The sequence below is a fragment of the Macrobrachium rosenbergii genome, chromosome 40 (assembly GCF_040412425.1).
Source record: "Macrobrachium rosenbergii isolate ZJJX-2024 chromosome 40, ASM4041242v1, whole genome shotgun sequence".
NCBI lineage: Eukaryota > Metazoa > Arthropoda > Malacostraca > Decapoda > Palaemonidae > Macrobrachium > Macrobrachium rosenbergii.
The window spans coordinates 27737666-27758430 of record NC_089780.1 but is presented as its reverse complement, the minus strand read 5'-3'; the positions used below and the strand labels follow the sequence as shown (position 1 = coordinate 27758430).

At 36.7% G+C, this 20765-nt stretch overlaps 2 protein-coding genes across 7 annotated transcripts in view; one reads left to right on the top strand and one right to left on the bottom strand.

Annotated features, from left to right (window-relative positions):
* Positions 1-10394, bottom strand: part of LOC136826290 (adenylate kinase isoenzyme 5) — a 102578-nt gene extending 92184 nt beyond the window's left edge. Inside the window, exon 1 of one of the 2 annotated variants that reach the window (XM_067083509.1) lies at positions 9477-10394. In XM_067083509.1, coding sequence (XP_066939610.1) covers positions 9477-9534 — 58 coding nt within the window. In that variant the 5' untranslated portion in view covers positions 9535-10394. The remainder of the gene's footprint in view (positions 1-9476) is intronic. The other variant, XM_067083510.1, reaches the window with a different exon arrangement.
* Positions 1-20765, top strand: part of LOC136826288 (uncharacterized) — a 181465-nt gene that overhangs the window by 144733 nt on the left and 15967 nt on the right. The window contains exons 1-3 of one of the 5 annotated variants that reach the window (XM_067083507.1): positions 12484-12818; positions 16526-16809; positions 17359-17490. In XM_067083507.1, coding sequence (XP_066939608.1) covers positions 16794-16809; positions 17359-17490 — 148 coding nt within the window. In that variant the 5' untranslated portion in view covers positions 12484-12818; positions 16526-16793. Of the gene's footprint in view, positions 1-12483; positions 12819-16430; positions 16810-17358; positions 17491-20765 lie in introns of those variants that run through there. The other 4 variants (XM_067083504.1, XM_067083508.1, XM_067083505.1 and 1 more) reach the window with 4 other exon arrangements.

Genomic DNA, 20765 nt, shown 5'->3' with positions numbered 1-20765 from the left:
TGCTGACACCAACCTTTTTTAACATAAATTTTTCTCCTTGTTATATTACTCATCTATTTGCATATGAGAATGGATGGGGATTATTCATTTAAGCCAAGACGATGATTATTGGTCTTCCAGTAACAGATTTGCATCATTGATAACAGATTTACATACCTCTGATGATGCTGCTACTGTTTTCTGTGATATCATATCTTTATCAAAGCAGTTATCTGAGTTTGATGTACCTTAACATTCGTTATAAAATAATTTGTGATTATTGAGTAAAACTGGATAACTCTATAAATCATTTTATATTTATATCTGTCACTATCACATGAACAAATGGGTATTTATTCTCTCTTTAGGTTATACTAGATTAATACATAAAAATCAACGTGTTCGATGCAAATGAAAATTGCGCAGTGTGTCAGAATGGAGACGCTGAAATGGGAAAACGGAATGAATATTTTTTCCATAGAAAATTTCCAGATCTTCTGCACCAAAAATAAGAATAATTATATTTCCTAGGGTAACTCAGCAATAACACAATTCCTGCAATATTCTCTGTGCAGGTTTTTTTAGCTTTTATTTGAGGATTTTGGAAATAATACTCTTTATGTTTACATTATCTAGTTATTCCCATTAATATCTAAAGCTTAATCAACTTATCGCTTTTTTCTTCAGCTCTGAAGAATTAAAAAGTTATATTTTATTTTTAATTTATTGCAAAGATTTTCGTTATTTCATAAAGTATCACACATTTATACTATATCAGCTTATGAAACATTACAGATATAAATGGCCCTTAGAGGTATTAGCATAACTGGTTGACTGAAGGCGTCTTAGTGGTCTGGCGTGTAATTATCATGAATATGCCTCCACTATATATCTGTGATAAATGACTATATTTAGATAAAATTAATTTGTTCATCAACAGCGACTTTATCAAGCTTACATCACCACTCAGATCGCCAGTTAATGCACAAGTTTCAGTAGTAAAGAAAAGCAAATATACCTCGATCTATTTTTAAATAAATGAATGACTAAGTTAATTCTGACAAAGTGAACAGTCTGACCACTTAAAGGGTAAAGTAAAATTTCCACTCAGGAGTTGAAGTAAGTGCCAGTAATCATAAGCATTTGTAATTGCAGAGACGTGATTACTTGAATAGTTGGCAGATTTAATGCAAATTATAACAACTGCAAATTATAGTACAAAAACAATTCTTGTTTTATGAAGGAATTACTTCCCTTTCCCTCTCTTTCTCTCTCTTTCTCACACACAAACGCACACACACGCACACGCGCACAACCATGTACACGAATGATGATAAATTATGAAAATCTACATGCATGCATGTAAAGTATAAACATATATATATATTTATATATATATATATGTATGTATGTATGTATGTATGTATGTATGTATGTATGTATGTATGTATTGAACTACTGTAGATAACTTGCACAGTTGTTCTGTGCATTTATCCAGTTAATAACAGGATCTCATTTAAATAAAACCTACCCTCATCATCTGGTAAATCAGGCTACCAGACGATGAGGACAGACAGTCCTGGAAAGCTTGTAACTTGTCTTGAATAACAATCTCCATTAGATACCATCCTACAGTGAAGGAGGTGTTGATGAGTGAAAAAGTTGCTAGAAAGGAAGGACCATAATAACCTGAAAGCACAAGAGCGCTGCAAAGCAGAGGGGAGTGGCTTCGTTTGTGTAATGCGGGAGCTTCATTACTCTACTCTGACTTGAAAAATGAAGTTTCCTGATCTTCCTTTTCAGACCTCAAGGTTTTCAGGCTAAAAGGAGTCCAAGATTGTTAAGAAAATGAGAAGTTTCAACTTCAGTGTGACCCTCTATAAACTTACAAACACACACAACATATTTTTCCTTAACTACACGCCTTTCACGGTTTCAGGATAAGTTTCCACCCTTTACCACAATCGACTAATCACCAGGTTCATAAACACTGCTTTGGTCAACTGAGGCACAGTGGAGTCTCTAAGAGATGGGCTCAATTCTTTTCCTGTTCGTGAATGAAAGCGAATTTATCCGAATCAAATCTTGAATATTATAAACCCTTAAATAAGCGAGGCATTACTTGCGTACGATATTCATTGAGTGAAAGTTATCTGGCGTGACTAACCAGGGTGACTGACGCCTAATGTTACGTCTCTTTAACAGGAAAAAGAAAATGAGACTTGAGGGATATTGTGGATGGCGTCTGACCCAAAAAGACGTAGCATGAAATGAGGATCATTTGTACCGTTACTATAATCGTGGCATAAGTGACTGAAGAAAGACTAATGGCGATTTCATGTAACCGGATAATAAACAGGCAAACTGATAGCCAGGCAAAGTGTCATTACCCAAAATATATTTACTGAAAAAACGAATCGCAATTATTGAAAGTATAAAATAGGGACCCAGCTTAGGAATGGGATAGAGAAAGTCGGCTAATGAGGAAGTTCTGTTTGTTCATGGCGATAATTGTTCGTTTTTCCTTGAAGCCCGAGATGTGAAAAATAGAACGAGACAATCGACTTGGCGTGTCATTCCAAGATGAGCCGATGCGATCGTGGGCCAAACGCGTTCTGATCACGAAATCACGCCACCGCCATTAGAGAGGCAACTGTTTAATGATAATCACTGGCGTATAGATGAAACGAGCGCAAAAGAGAGAGAGAGAGAGAGAGAGAGAGAGAGAGAGAGTTAATTAGCTCTGTATAATTACCTGTGGTATAACACGCATGTGTACTCTGCATCTAATTGTCAACAAGACTGTTTGCTCTTGCCAGTGGCTTACTGGAGTCCTATTCTGGAACCTGGAATTAACTACCGCTTTCAGGAACTACCGGACAGAAAATTTGAGTATTTTGCTGCATAACGTCAATCAGTTACATGCATGTTGAATACGCAGTGCATATTTGTACATGGACATAATAGCGCAAATAATCATGCAGTAAAATGTCCCACGCGCTAAATCACTTTTTGTTTACACGCAAGCATGTGTTAATATTCATTGAAAAAAGATGTAAAGGTCTGGTGATTACGAACATTCGCTGTCAGTTTGGAAGGTCATGGAGAAACCGTACGAACTGTTTAAACTCTTCGCCACGTCAATATTTAAAATAACTGAAATGTCACATTCCGCTAAAAGGTCGATCGGAACTAAAAATAGCGAAAGTTGTACAGTATTTCTGCCGTTACTGCCGACTAAAATGTTAAACAACATTTTCTTTTTTCGGCTAAAGTTTGGCGATGAATGGAGAAATCTCTCTCTCTCTCTCTCTCTCTCTCTCTCTCTCTCTCTCTCTCACACACACACACACTCTCACACACACACACACACACACATCCCTAGATCCACTACTTGTCAAAGATTTACGTTAAGTTTATAAACTGAAGATATCTGCCAAGCGTTCTTGCACGACCCCAATTTCAGATGATACAGAGATCGTTAACTATTTGGAAGAAGTGTAGAATCTCCGGATGAAAAGTCCAAACTATTCTTTCAAGAAGAGGAAGCACGTGTAAGCAAGACGGCGGATTTGGTAGATTGATTGGTTGGCTTATGCGAACAGGATCCCCGCCCCAAGTGAAGTAACGTGTGAAAAGAAGTAGGCGACTTGGTGTGGACCCCAGAACTTACAGCCAACGTAGACGGTCTAGTGACAAATGTAACCTCACTGATTACAAGATGAATGAGCGACGTGGTAATTGTGCAAGCAAGTTGTGTTGACAGGAACATGAAAAGGATTTATTCTCGTCCCGGAGGGAATTGATGACTAGGAATTGAACAATAATGGAAATGAATCGTGGAAAGGTTGCATTCAGAAATGCATTAGGATCCGTAAAAAGACCGTAAAATGTGTTCGGTGTGGTCTTGCCCTAGAGGTTAGACTCTAGCTAATGATTGGACAAGGAAGTGGAAAAAGCTTGAACGACTTTGTTGCCAGGTTCTGGTTAGTGAAACAACGTCAACAAGATCGTGAATATTGAGGCAACATTACGTTTCGAAGGCGGGTAGCAACATGTCACTTGGCTTTGGCACAGAGAGTAAATATATCGTTGAAACTGGTAGATGTGGGACATGAATAGAAAACTTGCAGGAATTAGGATAATGGCAAACAACAACAGACAGGAGTACTCGTGGTTGTGGACATTTTATTTATGATTTACATGTTATGAAAACCTAACAGTCTTTGTTCCGTGTTATAGTATATGTAGGAATTATCTTCCTGTTGAATTTTTCCACAAGAAATATCCTTTTTTAGTAGTAGTCATCGTTTAGTGATTAGCTTGTTTATGCGTACATGATGAGGCGTGCATACACAGTACAGTAGGTGTCCCCGGCTTTATTATGTGAAAAACAATGTTTAAGGAATCTTTTACATAAAAAATTGTTGGATTCAGAGCAAACACAATGTATGTTGTGTAAAAGGAGAAAATAACGATTTACAGATTTATCTAAAAAATCAGATATTTTCCCTCTGATTCGTGGTTTTAGATATTCAAATAAAACCTCATGGTACAATAATCCCTCGAAAACGTTGCGCCTGATTGCATGGCACCTGCGAAATCACTCATAGCCTAAAAGTAAAAATTTATGAATAAGATGGGATTTTTAATACAGAATCAAAACTAAAGGTCTCGCTAAGAGGTTTATCCCATGCTATTACATAATGACAGTCTTATACTTGCACACACTTGTTTTTAGACAGATATGTGTGCATGGTAATCTTGTATAGTCTATAAGCAGAATAATGGTGTTGCGCGTGCTCCGTCGCTATTGGATGCAAGCTGATTTAATTAGAGTGATGTGACTGGTTAATTGGAAAATGCCGCGGAATATAAATGTTTCCGATGCAAGATTTGCTATATTACGGCCTGGTCTGGGACCAAGAGTCCGTGCCAGCGCAAGGCTGGCTTAATCCAACCACGAAATTAGTGGTAAAAAAATGTGTTGAATTGCTTGTCATCTACTGGATGTAGATTAAAGACGGCATTCCAGTAACTACAGACTTTACGGAAGGCGTTTGTGTCATTGGTCCGGACTTGTGATTTCATGCGACCTGTGTGTTTTACCCTGCCTCTTCTGCATGAGTGCCTTGCCTCATCCAATTTCTTATCCTTTTTGACTAAAAGGTCAATATAATTTTTCAGTATTATTTTATTAATTAGGTTTCGAGAGGGGAATGTCAGAATTACAAAGTGGGCTTGTAGGAAATAGAAAAAATGCGTAGAAGAAAACGGCGCACTGGCTATTGATATAAACCTTTAGCTTAGATCAGTTAGGGTTTCATAATTAACATGTCTTTTTCAGATTATTTCACAAATCTTTCATTTACCATTTTCGTTTTCTGTAGTCATTAATGTGTCTTAAGATAATAGGAATAAGATTCCCAAAGTTCATTTTTGTACGAGGATATAGTCAAGAATAGATAATAAAAATAATCCAAGCTAGATATTCTTGTGATTTCTTTGTCCCTTTTCATCATTCCGTTAGTCATATATTTCTCATCTAGTTTACTTTAAAATTCACACAGTAATTCTGCCGGCCTTCTTCGTGTGTCTGGGTAGCAACTACATTAAAATTGCTCTGCGTAAAATAACCGGAGTTACAATTTTCGAGCGTTTAATACAAGGGGTGATTAGTTGGAAGAGAGTAATACAGATTGCTCGTGACAAACGAAAGTTGGAAGCGAACACTAGTGACGTCATCCATTAGCATCGAGTCATTAATCAGGAAGAGCCACGTGCCATAGTGTTTTCTTGTCATCGTGACGTCATTCTTTAATATCAATAAACCTGTTAGGCAAAATGTCACGCGCCATGTCGTCATTAGTTGGTTTAATTAGAGTGATATGATTGGCTAATAGGAAAATGCCGCGGAATATAAATATCTTCGGTGCAAGATACGCTGTATAACAGGCTGGTCTAGGACCAAGAGCCCGTGCAACTACAAAATTAATTATCAGTGTGAGTAGACGGTGGGGGGAGGGACTGGGAAGGAATGGTAAAAGAAGGATTTCATTTTGAAATCCAGAGAATAACAGTAGAAAATAGCGTTGTGAAGCAGGCAAATCGAATTCATTTTTGTGACTAGAATTTTCAGTGCTGAAATATTCGTGACATTGCAGAATGTACCATTCAGTCTTGCCTCCCCTCGCATTGACACTTAGACAAGAGACGAAAAAAAGAGTAAATAATCGTCCTGTTAGTAGTCAAATCCTACGAACACTGCGATGTTCGGTAGTTGAGTTACGCAGATTTTAACACTTCTTGTCGAGGGATGGTTATTACGTACTACTTTGTCATTCCTTCTTCGTGGAAAACGAAACACTCTCCTTATAAGCCTCTCTGAAATAGCTATAAAACCAAAGCAGCCATCCTTTCATAAATTTTCGTAGGAAGAAAAAGCTAAAATGCTTGCGATCCTAGACCTCTCACCAGCTGAGTGACGCCAGATTCCGCTGCCGTGAAGTTTCAGTAATCTTTATCAAGTACATAACTTGTCCAAGGTACAGTAAATGTAGCGATGATAAATTTCCCTAAGCACTCTTCACTTACACTTGACCCTTTCGGGGAGTAAATTTTTTTTTTTTACAAAGCCAATCCTTCTTTGAAATACTGGGGGAGCAATTGTTTTTATAAAACCAATCCTTCTTCGAATTATTTGTTAAAGAATGCACATCATCTATGAGGATTATGCTTTTGATCTACTTTGGTGAATTTGTTATGTATAGTAGAATGAAAAAAAAACTATTGGAGCCAACTTATGTATTTTTGACCAGTGAGAGAGAGAGAGAGAGAGTGTTGCTACTGCAGTAAGGTGTTTTTGGTTTCCTTCTCGTTTTTATCTTTGAATGAGCAACAAAAATTTATTTTTTTGCTTTTTATATATATCACAGCATGCTGAATGTAATGAGTAATATATTATTTTAAAAGGCAAAGCAGCTAAACCACACTCTATGAACATGTACAATTTACCTTTTACGTTGGCTGAAAAGAACTACTGGTACTACTTTCCTATTTTTCCATTTATGTTAAAAAACATTTTAATAAAATAAAGATACTAACCTCATGGAATCATGGATATACAAAAGTTGGCTGAAAAGAACTACTGGTACTACTTTCCTATTTTTCCATTTATGTTAAAAAACATTTTAATAAAATAAAGATACTAACCTCATGGAATCATGGATATACAAAAGTTAACTGTGAATTTGTGGCATGAGAGTAGTATGAAATTCTTTGCATGCTTCCTTTGAGCAATTTATTTTACTGATATTTGGCGAAGGTTTTACGTTCATATTTTTGTTATTACATTTTCTAGTTTGTTTTTAATATTAAATCAAAATCATTTCATTCGATAATAGTTTATTTAAATAGGTAAATATACAACTTGTGTATACCACTGTATATCTGTGTTTAATGCGCAAGTTTGTTTGACAACTTCATAATCTATCTGAGTTGTCCCCGCAGCGGGGTAGTGCCGTCAGTGCAACTCATGCGGTGCACTGTAGCCATTACATAAGGTTCTCTGCAATATGCCTTCGGCCCCTAGCTGCAACCCCTCTCGTTCCTTTTACTATACCTCCTTTCATATTCTCTTTCTCCCATCTTACTTTCCACCCCCTCCTAACAATTGATTCACAGTCCAACTGCGAGGTTTTCCTCCTGTTACGCCTTTCAAACCTTTTCCTGTCGATTTCCTTTTCAGCGCTGAATGACTTCATAGGTCTCAGTGCTTGGCCTTTGTCCTAAATTCTATATTCAGTTCAATTCTATTTGAGTTTTACAAGTTTATTTGACAATACTTTGTGCAAGTTATCCAGAGTTTTGAAATAAGTCTTACTTTTCAGACTGCTTTACAATTTCGAAGATGATGGCGGTGCTCTCATAACTGATCAGAAAACCACTTGGTATCTGTCGTCTTCAAAATGTTGTGCACCTCTGAATAAAAAATACAATGCTTCCGATGTTTACGCTAGAAAGTTTAGCTGCTTAAAATTTTTGCCCGGTTCAAGAACGGATTTATGATTTTTTTTTTTTTTTTTGCACCGACATGATTACGCAACGGGATGTCCATGCTGAAATTATAATCTTGCAAAATCTCCGGCCTAAGTTAGCTATTGTAAGAAAGTCATTAGGGAAAATAAAGGGACTTATTGTTAAGAATCATCCCGTCAAGCAATGAGTAACTTGCCTGTTAAACTGAAACAAATCAATGGAGAATATAGATCTATTGTTCCAAACTTTATGTTTAAAATGTACGTTTTAATAATAAGTATTTGTCTGGATAATTCTACGGAAAAATTAATTGGCTTCCTTTAGTCTCCTTTAGACGTTGGTCAGTTTCCATACTTACAAGGCAGTCGAGATATCAGTGTTAAACTCCTCGTATGACTAACCTTTAACTTATAGACTAAGAAAATGACATTGCCAAGTGAACAGAAGAATGCTTAGTCCACTGATTAACTCGCATTTCATCCAAAAACTCTTGAAGAGGTACTAAATGGAACACAAACTTTCATAGAGTGATTTATTTAAACGACCTTTATACTTTATACTCAGTTGAGTAAAATTTTGCAGATACAGATGCCATTGCAATTCGTTAGATGCCGAGGAAATTTTACATTTGTGGAATCTGACGGTGGAGGTTCCTTAATACCCTTTATTTGTAAAGACCTACAACGAATAAAACGAATATATGAATAAAGAGAGAAAGAGCAGTCTAAAGTCATTCCCAAAGGAAGCGATATATTTGCCTTCTTAGAAAGGAAAGGCTATATAGGACATCAAAAGCGAGGAAAAGATTCTCAAGACGGTTCCCGTAAAGGTTTCTGGTCACAGTCGTGTAGTCAAGAACTAAGTAAGGCACGAGGGAGGAGAATCGTGTCACATAAATGATCTTGTCATGTCGCTTATATGAACCTATCACGTTACAATATCAGCTACCTATGCGTTCAGGTATTCAGTGACGCCATGAACATAGGTTCATAAACCCTGTGTATGCAAATGTGTGCATTATGGGCCAATATCCATGTAAACGACCCAGTTTACATGCACCCATGTAAGTGCGTGTAAAAGTACAAGCCAATGCAGACACGGTTGTTGTCATTTTGCGGACGACTTCATCACGAATACGCTAAATCAATGATTAGTCTTCTGGCATCATATATAATAGCACTATTAAACAGATTACTTCGTAATAGAAATTTTACGATAGCAAAAACATTTAGTCCTTTAATTTTCATATTACTGGTTGCCTTAATTGTCAGATCACACTATCATTTGCATGTCCCGCGATTCCCTGTGTAATTATAACGTTTTCATACTCGGAGATACTGTAATTAACTCTTATTACTCTTGCGAAGGAATTCACGTGCAAAAAGTCATGATAAGCTGGTAGAAGATTCTTTTCGGCTTATTTGTGTGACTCAGTCGAATGGAGTCGTGAGGAAGCTCACCTGTATCTAGACAGATCCCCATCCTGAAGGCGCGTGAAATGTCGTTGAAAACTTGCATGAAAGATTAGGCCGAACGTTCACAAATCTGCGCTCCTGTGCTGAGGGAACCCATGTTTTGCGGTCATGCACGCGGGTTACCTGGCGACGCTTCTGCTTCTGCTTCTGCTGCTGCTGCTGCTGCTGCTGTTGTTGCTGCCGTTGCCTTTGCCCAATCCGGCGCTTCATGGAAGAAGCCAGAGAAGGCCGAGTGCAAAGGACACTTTCTTCAGGCAAACACTTTGCAGGGCCATTTGCCAATAGGTCTCCATCGCGTCCCTGTTTTCGCTCATTTGTTCGTCTGTGTTGGCTACATGAGTCACTTCTCCGGCTGCGGGGGGACAATTTCGCGCGTCTCTCTTTCACGAGCGAAGAAACTGAATTCCTTGTACAGAATAAATAACTGTTTATTTCCAACACTCGTTTCCGTCAATCGGCAAAACAAATTCCCAAACTTGTGACTGCGGTTGAATGGTGAGCATTCTCTGATGAATTAGATATATCCCCGCTTCTGTATACAAAAGTAATATATATATAAATTCAATGCTCACTATTTTCCATATCGTGAAAAAGTTGAGACGATTCAGTTAAACATTTCTGAGGACACAAACAAAAATGGAGCGAAAGGGAGGCGTCGGTTGCACCAAAATGTCGCTCCTCGATGTTAGCACTTCCTCACTCACCGCTGTCTGAACACCGAATGCCTGTGTGGCCTTAGACCAACCAGTCGATATTTGTATTAATTTATGAGTTCTTACGTTGCCAAGCAGTCTCCTGCTGGACATTGTTAAGTTAATGTTAAGATGTTCTTCTGGCAGGGCTTTTGTATTCGAATAACGTGATTGCTGACATATAAGAAATGATTGAAAATTGATGGTAAGAAATTTTATAAGTGGCGGTATTTTTTCCTCCTATTTTTTTTGAGGTCATCGGTCTTGCTATTGACAAGCAATGACGATTCTGGGCGATGTATGTTGGTATTCGGTGTGATGTTCGTACCAAGGTCTAAATCGTACGTTCTCCTTTGGAGAGACGAGTGATCAATTTCCGAAACAAATGCATTGCGGGGTATCCTATAATCATGAGACTTTGAATCTAAATCGCTCTAAATAACATAAACGCTGAAACCAAACTATGCTATCTTCTCTTCTTGCTACAATGGAAAGTCGTCAATGTGAATGTATCGATACACATATAATAATCACTAATAACCATCAAAAGTATTAATAATAATAAATTAGAGGTGTCTTGTGTCCGTGCTCAAATATCGATTAACGCTCCAAATCAGGAAAAACTGTACAAAGGTGATTTTTTAGGCTGCCAATTAAACCAATGAAAAAACTAGGTTCAGTGCCACGCCAGAAGTGAAGAACTTTAGTACTCGTGTTAACTTTTGTCAACCTTTCTCCAAAAAATATCAACTCACGCACACACAAACACGCGCTCGCCCGCGCGCTCACACACACATATACATACTTACATACATACATATATATATACATATACATGTATATATATTTATATATATAGATATATATATACATATATATATATGTATGTATGTATGTATGTATGTATGTATGTATATACAAATGTACATACGGATGCCGTTTTTCCTAACGGGGAGGTTCCACAGAAAAACAACATTACTAACACTGTCACATTCAAACTTTAGTTGCTGAATCATGGATGAACCCATGTGCAAAAAGCTTTTACAAAATTATCCATGCGTCTCTTTGGAAAGCCCATCAAATTCTGGATAACATTCTCTTTTTACCAACTTTTGTCTTCTTCTCTTTCCACATGACCGAACCATCTCAAAACACTATTTCTGTCACCTACGCTAAGCTTTATATATCTTTGTATACCCAATTATCTCACCCTTTCATCTCTTCTGATACCACATAAACTATTTAGAGAATTCGCGTCAACAGCAGCTGTGTTTTTTCTTTCATTTGCATTGAGCATTTACAGTTCCCTTCAGTACATAAAGAAGGAGTTGGCTCAATAATCCCTTAATTCATTCCCAGCTTAGTTTGGCTTCTATAGACTCTGTGTCTCTTCCTAATCTTTTACTTACACCCACTCAGCTATCTTCCTTACCTCAGCCAATATGTGAATCGCATCTTGTGTCTTTCTACCATCATTCGTTATATTTGTTCCTAGAAGTTATACGAATCAACCACTTCTATTCTATTTTCCTAGTTTCTTCCGAGTGTCGTAACCTTACTCTTGCCCACATTTGCTCACAATTTTCTTAATAATGCTTTAAATATCTTTCTTTTGCCTCTTGTGTTTCTCTTCACAATCCCCGAAATGTACAGTTTCACTACCAAACAATTACCATTCCATACTCCATATATAAGTCATTTTCATATTCAACGCTTTTGCACCTACTTCGAATTTACTTAGCGAACAATTCGTAAGGATGCTGAACGTCTATGAAAACGTTGCACACCCTTGTGTTAGGCAAGCTTTTATACCTAACCGATCATTCTTCTGTCTATAAATCCTGCCCTGCTTTTCCTTCCATCATAGAGATTTTTATTCGCTCTCAACAATTTATCACCTAAGTAGGATATCCTCAACACCGTGTGCATTGTCTCTTCTTCAGTTTTATCACTTTTCTTGGTCCATGTATCACTCATAGAATTTTGCCTTTATTTCAAACCTCGAATATTGCTGCTTCATAACAAACAATTTATCCTATATCTTCTTAGGTAACGTTCCTCGTTGGACAAAAGATAGACGTACTCGTATTTAAATACATTTCGTGATGTGATGGTGAGGATATCATCGAGCGATTGAATTTAATTCTATACGGTATTCGGTCCTGGGTAATCAAAGGAAAAAATATTTTATCACCTACCACCTCACCTTATCACTGAATGTCTGATTACGAGAACTGTCTTCGATAAAATGTTTTATTACGATAACAAAAGAGAATGATAACAAGGCTTCTCGTCGTCATAATCCGAATAGTTGATGTGTCTGGCCACATCCACAGTGGAGTAAACACGCTTTTTAAATTCGTGTTTTTTGTTAGAATGTGATGTTTGACAGTGTTTTGCCGAATTTTGTCAATTTTCAGTAAACTGATAGTTTACATAGTGCTTCAGTCTAACTTGCCGATGATTTTTGATAGACACAAATACTATATGAAATGTAGTGATGTTCTTGCAGGATGGTGTAGCACTTGTTTTTCGTCTCATCTCGAACCTGGAATTCCATTTTTTCCTCTCGTCAGAAGCTTATGGTCTTCGTTGTTTTAAAATGAAAGGAGTTTTCCCAGTTTCAGCAAATGTAGTAAGTCAGATTTCCTCAGAAACTGTAACAGCAGATACTACGTTGAAATATTATTGTTTTGTTTGTTTTTTTACTTATTACGTAACTTATTTTTGTATGCAAAGCCTACTCAGTGATTTGTTTTGAACTGATGGTGAGATGAGAAAATTAGTTTAAGGAAAACATTTTTTATCTGAGGAGCAATTACGGGACAGAAGGGAAGATCGTATACAGACAGAATTACAAATTGACAGGTAAGGATGTCACAAGGTGAGAAGTAAAAAGAAGGTATCTAATAAAAAAAATGGGAGAGACGATGACCAATGGCTTCTGTAAGGATGCACAATCAGATATAAATGCCAAAAAATATATCAGTTCAGAATGAGAGATGCTGCCTGAAGATAATGCAGCTCTGTGTCGGTGGAGTGAGTATTGTGAGGATTTGCTAAATGTGAGATTAACTTAAGATTGAGGTTGTGGATATTGCTGCAGATGACGTGAAAAGGGCATTTTGCTATCAGTTTGAAAATTGGAACAGCATCAGTAGTACACTGAATATAGTGAGACGAAGTATTCCATAAAAAAAAAGTGGGCTTAATTGACTCACCAAGGTATATGAAGGACGTTTGGGTCAGGGAAAGGTTCTAAAGCAAGATGTGAGGAGGAATAATGGCAAAGGTGATTGAGGAAAAAAATAATTGTGGAAGAACTTGAAACGCTTAGCAAAATAACGTTCATTGGCAAAAGGCTATAAGTGCGCTGTTAATGGCAATAAACAATTTAAAATTTTTATTTACTTTTCCCTCCTTAAACTATTTGTATTTGAAAGTGTTACTTTACGTAAGCTAATAGTAGTCAGCATTACTGCAAGTTTTCAGTGGTTTTCCTTTTGCCTTTATATATACAGTATATATGTATGTATGTATATATATATATATATATATATATATATATATATATATATATATATATATATATATATATATATATATATATATATATATAAACACATATACACACACACACACATATATATATATATATATATATATATATATATATATATATATATATGTGTGTGTGTGTGTGTGTGTGAATTTTTACATTCGTAAAAATTGAGTCAAAAAACGTTGTTTAATATCCAATCCAATATACTTCGGGAATAACTCACACCCACGTGGAATTGTAATAGATAAGTGCTCCGCCACCAGTGTGATTCTGCACTGCCGTTTGGTTCGGCAAACTACGACGTACAGTGACCTTTGACCAATGAGCTATCAAGAGAGGTATACGTTGATACCGACTCTGCTGCACATTTGCCTTTCGAAGTCAGGTTTTTGTGCTTAGAACTGATATCTACCCACCTCCTCCGTGATAGTTGAGTGGGAAGTTTGTAGCACGTGGCTAATTATGAATTTTTGTCACATATTTATGTATGTATGTATGTATGTATGTATATATATATATATATATATATATATATATATATATATATATATATATATATATGTGTGTGTGTGTGTGTGTGTGTGTGTAATTTTGATAGCCACAATGCCGTCTTAACTTCTCGAATTCTTCACCCTTTTTGGGGAAGTTGAGAGGGCAATTTTTTCCATTACAATTACATACATACATATCTGGTTAAAAGTGACCAGTAGGTTCTATATAAATATATATGTAAATATATATACAGATATATATATACATATACATATATGTATATGTATATATATATATGTATATGTGTATGTATATATATATATATATATATATATATATATATATATATATATATATATATATTAATCCCATCTGCAGTCACCTTAAAGTATTGAATCAAAGATGAAACCTGAGAAGAAAATTTCGACAAGATCAGCAATCATATACCTATCATCAGAAGACTACCATCATCCCATTAGCCCTAACTTCAAACAATATGACGCTCACCTCTATCTTACGTTAATTCACACTTCCTGGATACTGAGACCCTTCCGTTAAAACGCCTCTTCATTCTTATCTACCCTACACTTCGGTCTCCGTGTCCTGTATCTGAATTATTCACACTCTGAAACACTAATCAGCATCCATTTTTCTCAAGTGATAAAACATCCCGTATCTCTGTTTCTCATCCTGCCATCTCTTTTCACTCCTCAAATGCTGTGCGAACAAAAATTATTCTCAACAAGTTTTTTTATACAATCGACATCCACCCTTACCTCCATGAAAGAGAATTAGAATTAGGCTAAAGACTCCCTGTATACCATCCGGTTTTTGCATCGACACTATCATCTCTACCTAAGCGAATAAGCCACTTTAATTCTGGCGTAATCCAAAATGTTATTCATTCCTCCATCACTCTCGCCTCCATTTAGCCTCAATGCCTTCATTCTAAATGTCGGAATATGCGATGCAACGTCATTTTACTACCACTAACACTATCATCTTACCCCGTGGAACGCAAAGGTCCTCTGTGAAATTCCACTGATCATGTCTTTTTTATGCTGAATGTTCCACGAAAACTCCTTTCATCTCCAGCCTCCCTTCTCAGAGCTATGATGTGTAAAATCTGTGACAGAAAAAAGGTTGTGATAGAGCCATTAACGTTCAGGTATACCCGCTAAGGCAGACCTGTGCAGGCATATCTTCAACACTAACGATACAATTTTTTCACCCACTTCTCTAGACCAGCCATGGCATCAACAGATGGTGCTCTGGCAATGATTGGCTTGCTGATAGCAACAAAAAAATGAATGCCTATAAAAGACGCCCAGTGAATGAGTTGCTGTTATTCAACGTTAGCATATGATGTTAACAATGATTAAACATATATAGTCTGCTATTTTATTTTGTTCCATTACACTGTTGAATGTCATTTTATTCTCGTATTAAAACTAAAGCATATATATTATGTATAACCATGAATAGACGCAAACAAGTCTATTCGTGTTTTGCATTACTTTGCTATATTGAATATTTATTCTCATTTAAAAACTGACTTGCATAAAAAAATGGCATATAAGGAGACTGCCTTTGTTAGGAGCGGAATCAATCCCCTTTGGTTTTTCTGCTAATTCAAAACTTGCAGCTGTTTTTGTAATTTTTTGTGTAATTTGTAATATGTTATACAATAATATCATTCACAATCATTTCAGCGCATGCGAGAAAGTTACTGAAAAAGATAATACCAACTGGCAGGCACTCAAAACTATCAGACAAATACCCCATTTGAAATGGGTGAAAGGTACAGTACATTGACCGGAAAGGACGTGAATAAGTCCTTTTAGATAACCAGGGTCTCTGGGCTCTACAGTTGAAGAAAAGAACGAGACAAGTAATAAATATGAATATTCATTAATAAATATTTATGGGAAGGTTTATGATAGGATTTTGACTGAGAAAATACAAGACAACAGAAGCTTTGATGAGGGAAGATCAGTTTGAATTCTTGCACTGTTGTATACTTTACATACAAAAAATTAATTTAAAGTTTCATTAACATCGCCTCTAGTAATAGATGTTTTCGTCAACACTCTGTCATTTCACTAGTGCATCACTCTTTATTTATAATTATAAAAATACATCTTATTTCTGTAGTGTTTAAAATTAGAATTATATTTTCCTTTCTATTCACAGCTTTTCCAGAGCCTCTGAGGGAATATAGTTTAATCAAATAACTGCCATGTCTGAAGGAACGTTGACCGGATTGTACAGTTTCGCGTTTTCCACAGCTGCTGCCTTCCGATGGAAAACAGGATGCCGTCCAGAGTAATCGGAAATTTTCAACCAATCGTCAAACTGATCATATCCCATAGAGGGAATCTGACGGTTTAGCTTGAACTGTGCATCGGAATATTAAGGTAACCAAGACCTAGAAGGGATTCTGTGACCGTTGACTTGTCCTGTTAAGAGGAAACCTGGCCTTGGCGGGAGAGGTAGAGCGACGCGTAAGATTTCGTCGCTTATCTGCTTGGTCTAGTCATCTAATCCGTTGACGTCATGCGTTTAAGAACAGGTAAACTATATTCCCGGTTCGTAATCTTCTCTCATCTATTAACTATATGAAATTGACTGTGACTTGTACATTAAGATAAAAAGCCAGTAATAATTTTCATATCTGAAGTGGCATTTAAGGTGCTGGCTAAGCCCTTTTCGAAGTGGTAGTCCTCATTCTCCCGTTTTTGTTCTACATTTTGAATTATTTACGAAATTTTTTGCTCTCTTTTAGTATTACTTTAACATCATTATTTTCATTCTCTGCACTCAGGTATGGAATATTGCTTGTAAATGGTTTGTTTTCACAGTGTGTCATCTTTAAAAATTTTCCTTCGGCAATAATTATAAGAATTGGAAAAGTTTATCACATCTTTTACCCAATTTTCAGTCATTGTTTAATCATCAATTGTGCCAATTTCTTGTCAGTACGAAAGCAAAGTTCGTCATAAAAGTACATGGAAAATATTCGAGTTTTAAAGTTGATTATTTAGATACGACATAGTGTGGCTTAGACTTTATTGACCATTAACAGTGATTATCAGGACTGATAACAAACGTTTTATTTCAGGAATCCTCAACGGCTTCCTTCTCATGTGCCTCATAACCTCATTGATTTCAATTACTTTCATGAACTATATCCAGTATGTATTCTGGAAGAAGAGAATTATCTATAAAGCCTGTGGTGATGAATGTATTAAAGGTAAGATGAAGTGAAAGGTATATTTTCATGTAAGTATTAACTCTTTATAATGTACACACACAAATATATATATATATATATATATATATATATATATATATATATATATATATATATATTTATACAAATATATATATATATATATATATATATATATATATATATATATATATATACACTCATATATATATATCTCATCAAATTTCAGGAACATTACTATTGGCAATCATTCTAATGGTAATACCAATACAAAGCCAGGTAATACCGCTCAGCAATCGAGTGTTAATCCTCATCATCCAGTCTCTCAAGACAGACACAGAAGTCTAATGTTGTCTGCTTCAAGTGTGGAAGAGCAGGACACTACATTGGAGATTGTTACCAGACACAACAGCGGACCAAGTCAGTTGGTCAAGTGGTTAAAGGTAGCCAGGTGAAACAAACTACGAAGAGCAGTGTGGTGGGGAAGACTGAGACAGTGGGAAGACTGAGACTAAACAAGCAGAGTGTTTAGCAGCCAGTGGAAATGTAACCTCAAGCACTGTGGCTGAGCAGCCTGGAGGCTTTTAAGCCATATATCTATGAAGGTATGCTGGCAACTCAAGGTATTACGTGATACGGGGGCAACCATAGTGTGGTAGTTCGTGGTGCTCACCCACGGTTGGAGAAGAATCTCACAGGAGATGCAGTTATTTTGAAGGGTATAGGAGGAGAAGAGGTAACTCCTATATGCCGCTTGCGCCTGTCGTGTGAATTGGTGACAGGGAATGTTGATTTTGCTGTAAATGACTCACCAGCTGTTGGAGGTGTACATGTTTTACTGGGTAATGAAGTAGGTGGTGTACCATTTGTTCCTTGTCCTATAGTGACAGACAAACCGTTGAGGATTAGTCCTATGGTAGATTCAGAGAAGAAAAACCCCACCTATTTCCAAGTTGTGTAACTACAGGAGTATGAAGAGAACTACGTCCGGAAGTGAAGAAACTGAGGATTTACCTGCACAACAAGGATCAAGTGAAGGATCTTTGAGCTTAGAAGAGCTGTTCCAGGAAAGCGAAGTTTCCCCTAGTGTTAGCGATGAAGAGATTTCCCAAGAAGAAGAAGAACATGTTCTTGAAGAGACTCATAGTAGTCAGAGTGTTCCTGATGATAGTAATGAAACTACAGCAGCAGAGTTAGCAGGTATTGAGAGTTCAGCCCTTGAAGTTGGTCAAGTGACTAGAGAGAAGTTAATGGAACTGCAGAAGAAGGATACAACGTTGGCTGATTTGTTCTTCAAAGTTATTGATCAAGAAGAGATGCAACAAACTCCTACCTGTTATTATCTAAAGGAAGGATTGCTAATGAGGAAGCATCGACCTGCAGATATACCAGGAAATGCTGAATGGGGCGAATGTCATCAAATTCTGATTCCATATCCATTGAGGAAGCAAGTGGTAGCAGTAGCACATGAGTCTGGACATACGGGAATCAGGAAGACTGTTGAGAAGATTATGAAGTATTTTTTTCTGGCCTGGACTTCTCAAGGATGTTAGCAGGTTTTGCAGAGAGTGTCACACATGCCAGATAGCTGGAAAACTGAATGAAACCATTCAGAAACCCCCCCTCCCCCACCTACAACCCATAGAAGTTAGAGGAGAACCCTTTAACAAGGTGATTATAGATCTTGTTGGGCCGTTTCCGAAAACGAAGAAAGGAAATGAATATCTGTTAACATTAATGTGTCTTGTCACAAGGTATCCTGAGGCGATTCCTGTAAGAAGTATAAGTGCCAAGGTAATTGCTGAGAAGTTGGTGGAGTTTTTCTCCAAGTTTGGAATACCAGAAATTGTGCAAAGTGATAGAGGAACGAACTTTACTTCAAAATTGTTCCAGGATGTGATGAACTTGTTAGGAGTGAAACAACAGTTATCAACTGTTTATCATCCAGAGACTCAAGGAGTCTTGGAAAGGTTCCACCAGACATTGAAAAGTATGTTAACAAAGTATTGTTATGAGTCAGGAAGAGAATGGGATGCTGGTTTACCCTTGATATTGTTTGAAGTTAGGAATGCTTATCAAGAAAGTATGGGATGTACACCTAATCAGATGATTTTTGGTCGAGAAGTGAGAGGTCCATTGAAGATTCTTGCAGAAAACTGGGAAGAAAATCAAGAGGAAATCATGGAGAATATGTGAAGAATTTGAGGAAAAGGTTAAGAGAAATTAGAAAATTCTCTTTAGAAAATCTGAAAATAAGTCCAGAGAAAATGAAAAGAAGATATGATGCTAAGACTAAGCTAAGAAGTTTTAGTGTAGGACAGCAAGTTCTAGTGTTCGTACCAGTGAGAAGATTTCCCGTTACCAGTAAATTTGAAGGTCTTTACAAGATAATAGGGAAATTAAGTGATCGAACTTATGTGATTGAAACACCAGGAAGAAGGAAACAACAGAGGGAGATACATCTGAATCTTTTGAAACCTTACTTCTCAGAGACTAAAACTGAAACAGTGTCAATAACTCAGACAATATCATCTACAGAGGACGAGGACGGCTACGAATTGGGAACTGAAAGCAAGATGAACAATTCTTCAATATTGGAAAATTGGAGGATAAACTAAAACATCTGTGTGTTGAGCAAAGTGGTGAATTAAGTGAGATGATTAGGAGTTTCCCTGAAATTTTTGCAGATGTACCTAGGCGTACCGATCTGACAAACCATGAGATAAAGATCAGAGCAGATGGAAAACCTTTTAAACAAAGAGCTTATCGCTTATCACCTTTTCATCGAGATGTTTTGAAGAAAGAAGTGGAGTATTTATTGTAGCATAGATTAGCAGAACCCAGTTCAAGTCATTACAGCTCTCCAAGTGTGTTAGTGAAGAAACCAGATGGCTCATTTAGGATGTGTACTGATTGTAGGAAACTGAATTCTATAAGTGTGGCTGACAATTATCCCTTGCCTCTTATAGATCAGTTACTTGATAATAATGGGCAAGCCAAATTTGTTTCCAAGATAGACTTGTTGAAAGGTTATTATCAAATTCCCCTAGATGAGGATGCTAAGTTGCTGTCAGCTTTCATTACTCCTTTTGTACTGTATCAATTACACTGTTTTGCCATTTGGTCTGATGAATGCACCTGCAACATTTCAAGAAGTGATGGATCAGCTGCTAGGATCCATAGAAGGAGTAGGTGTTTACCTTGATGACATTGTGATGTATTGTAATACATGGGGAGAACATCTTAAGATTTTAAGAAAAATGTTTAAGAAACTATGGGCAACAGGACTAACAATC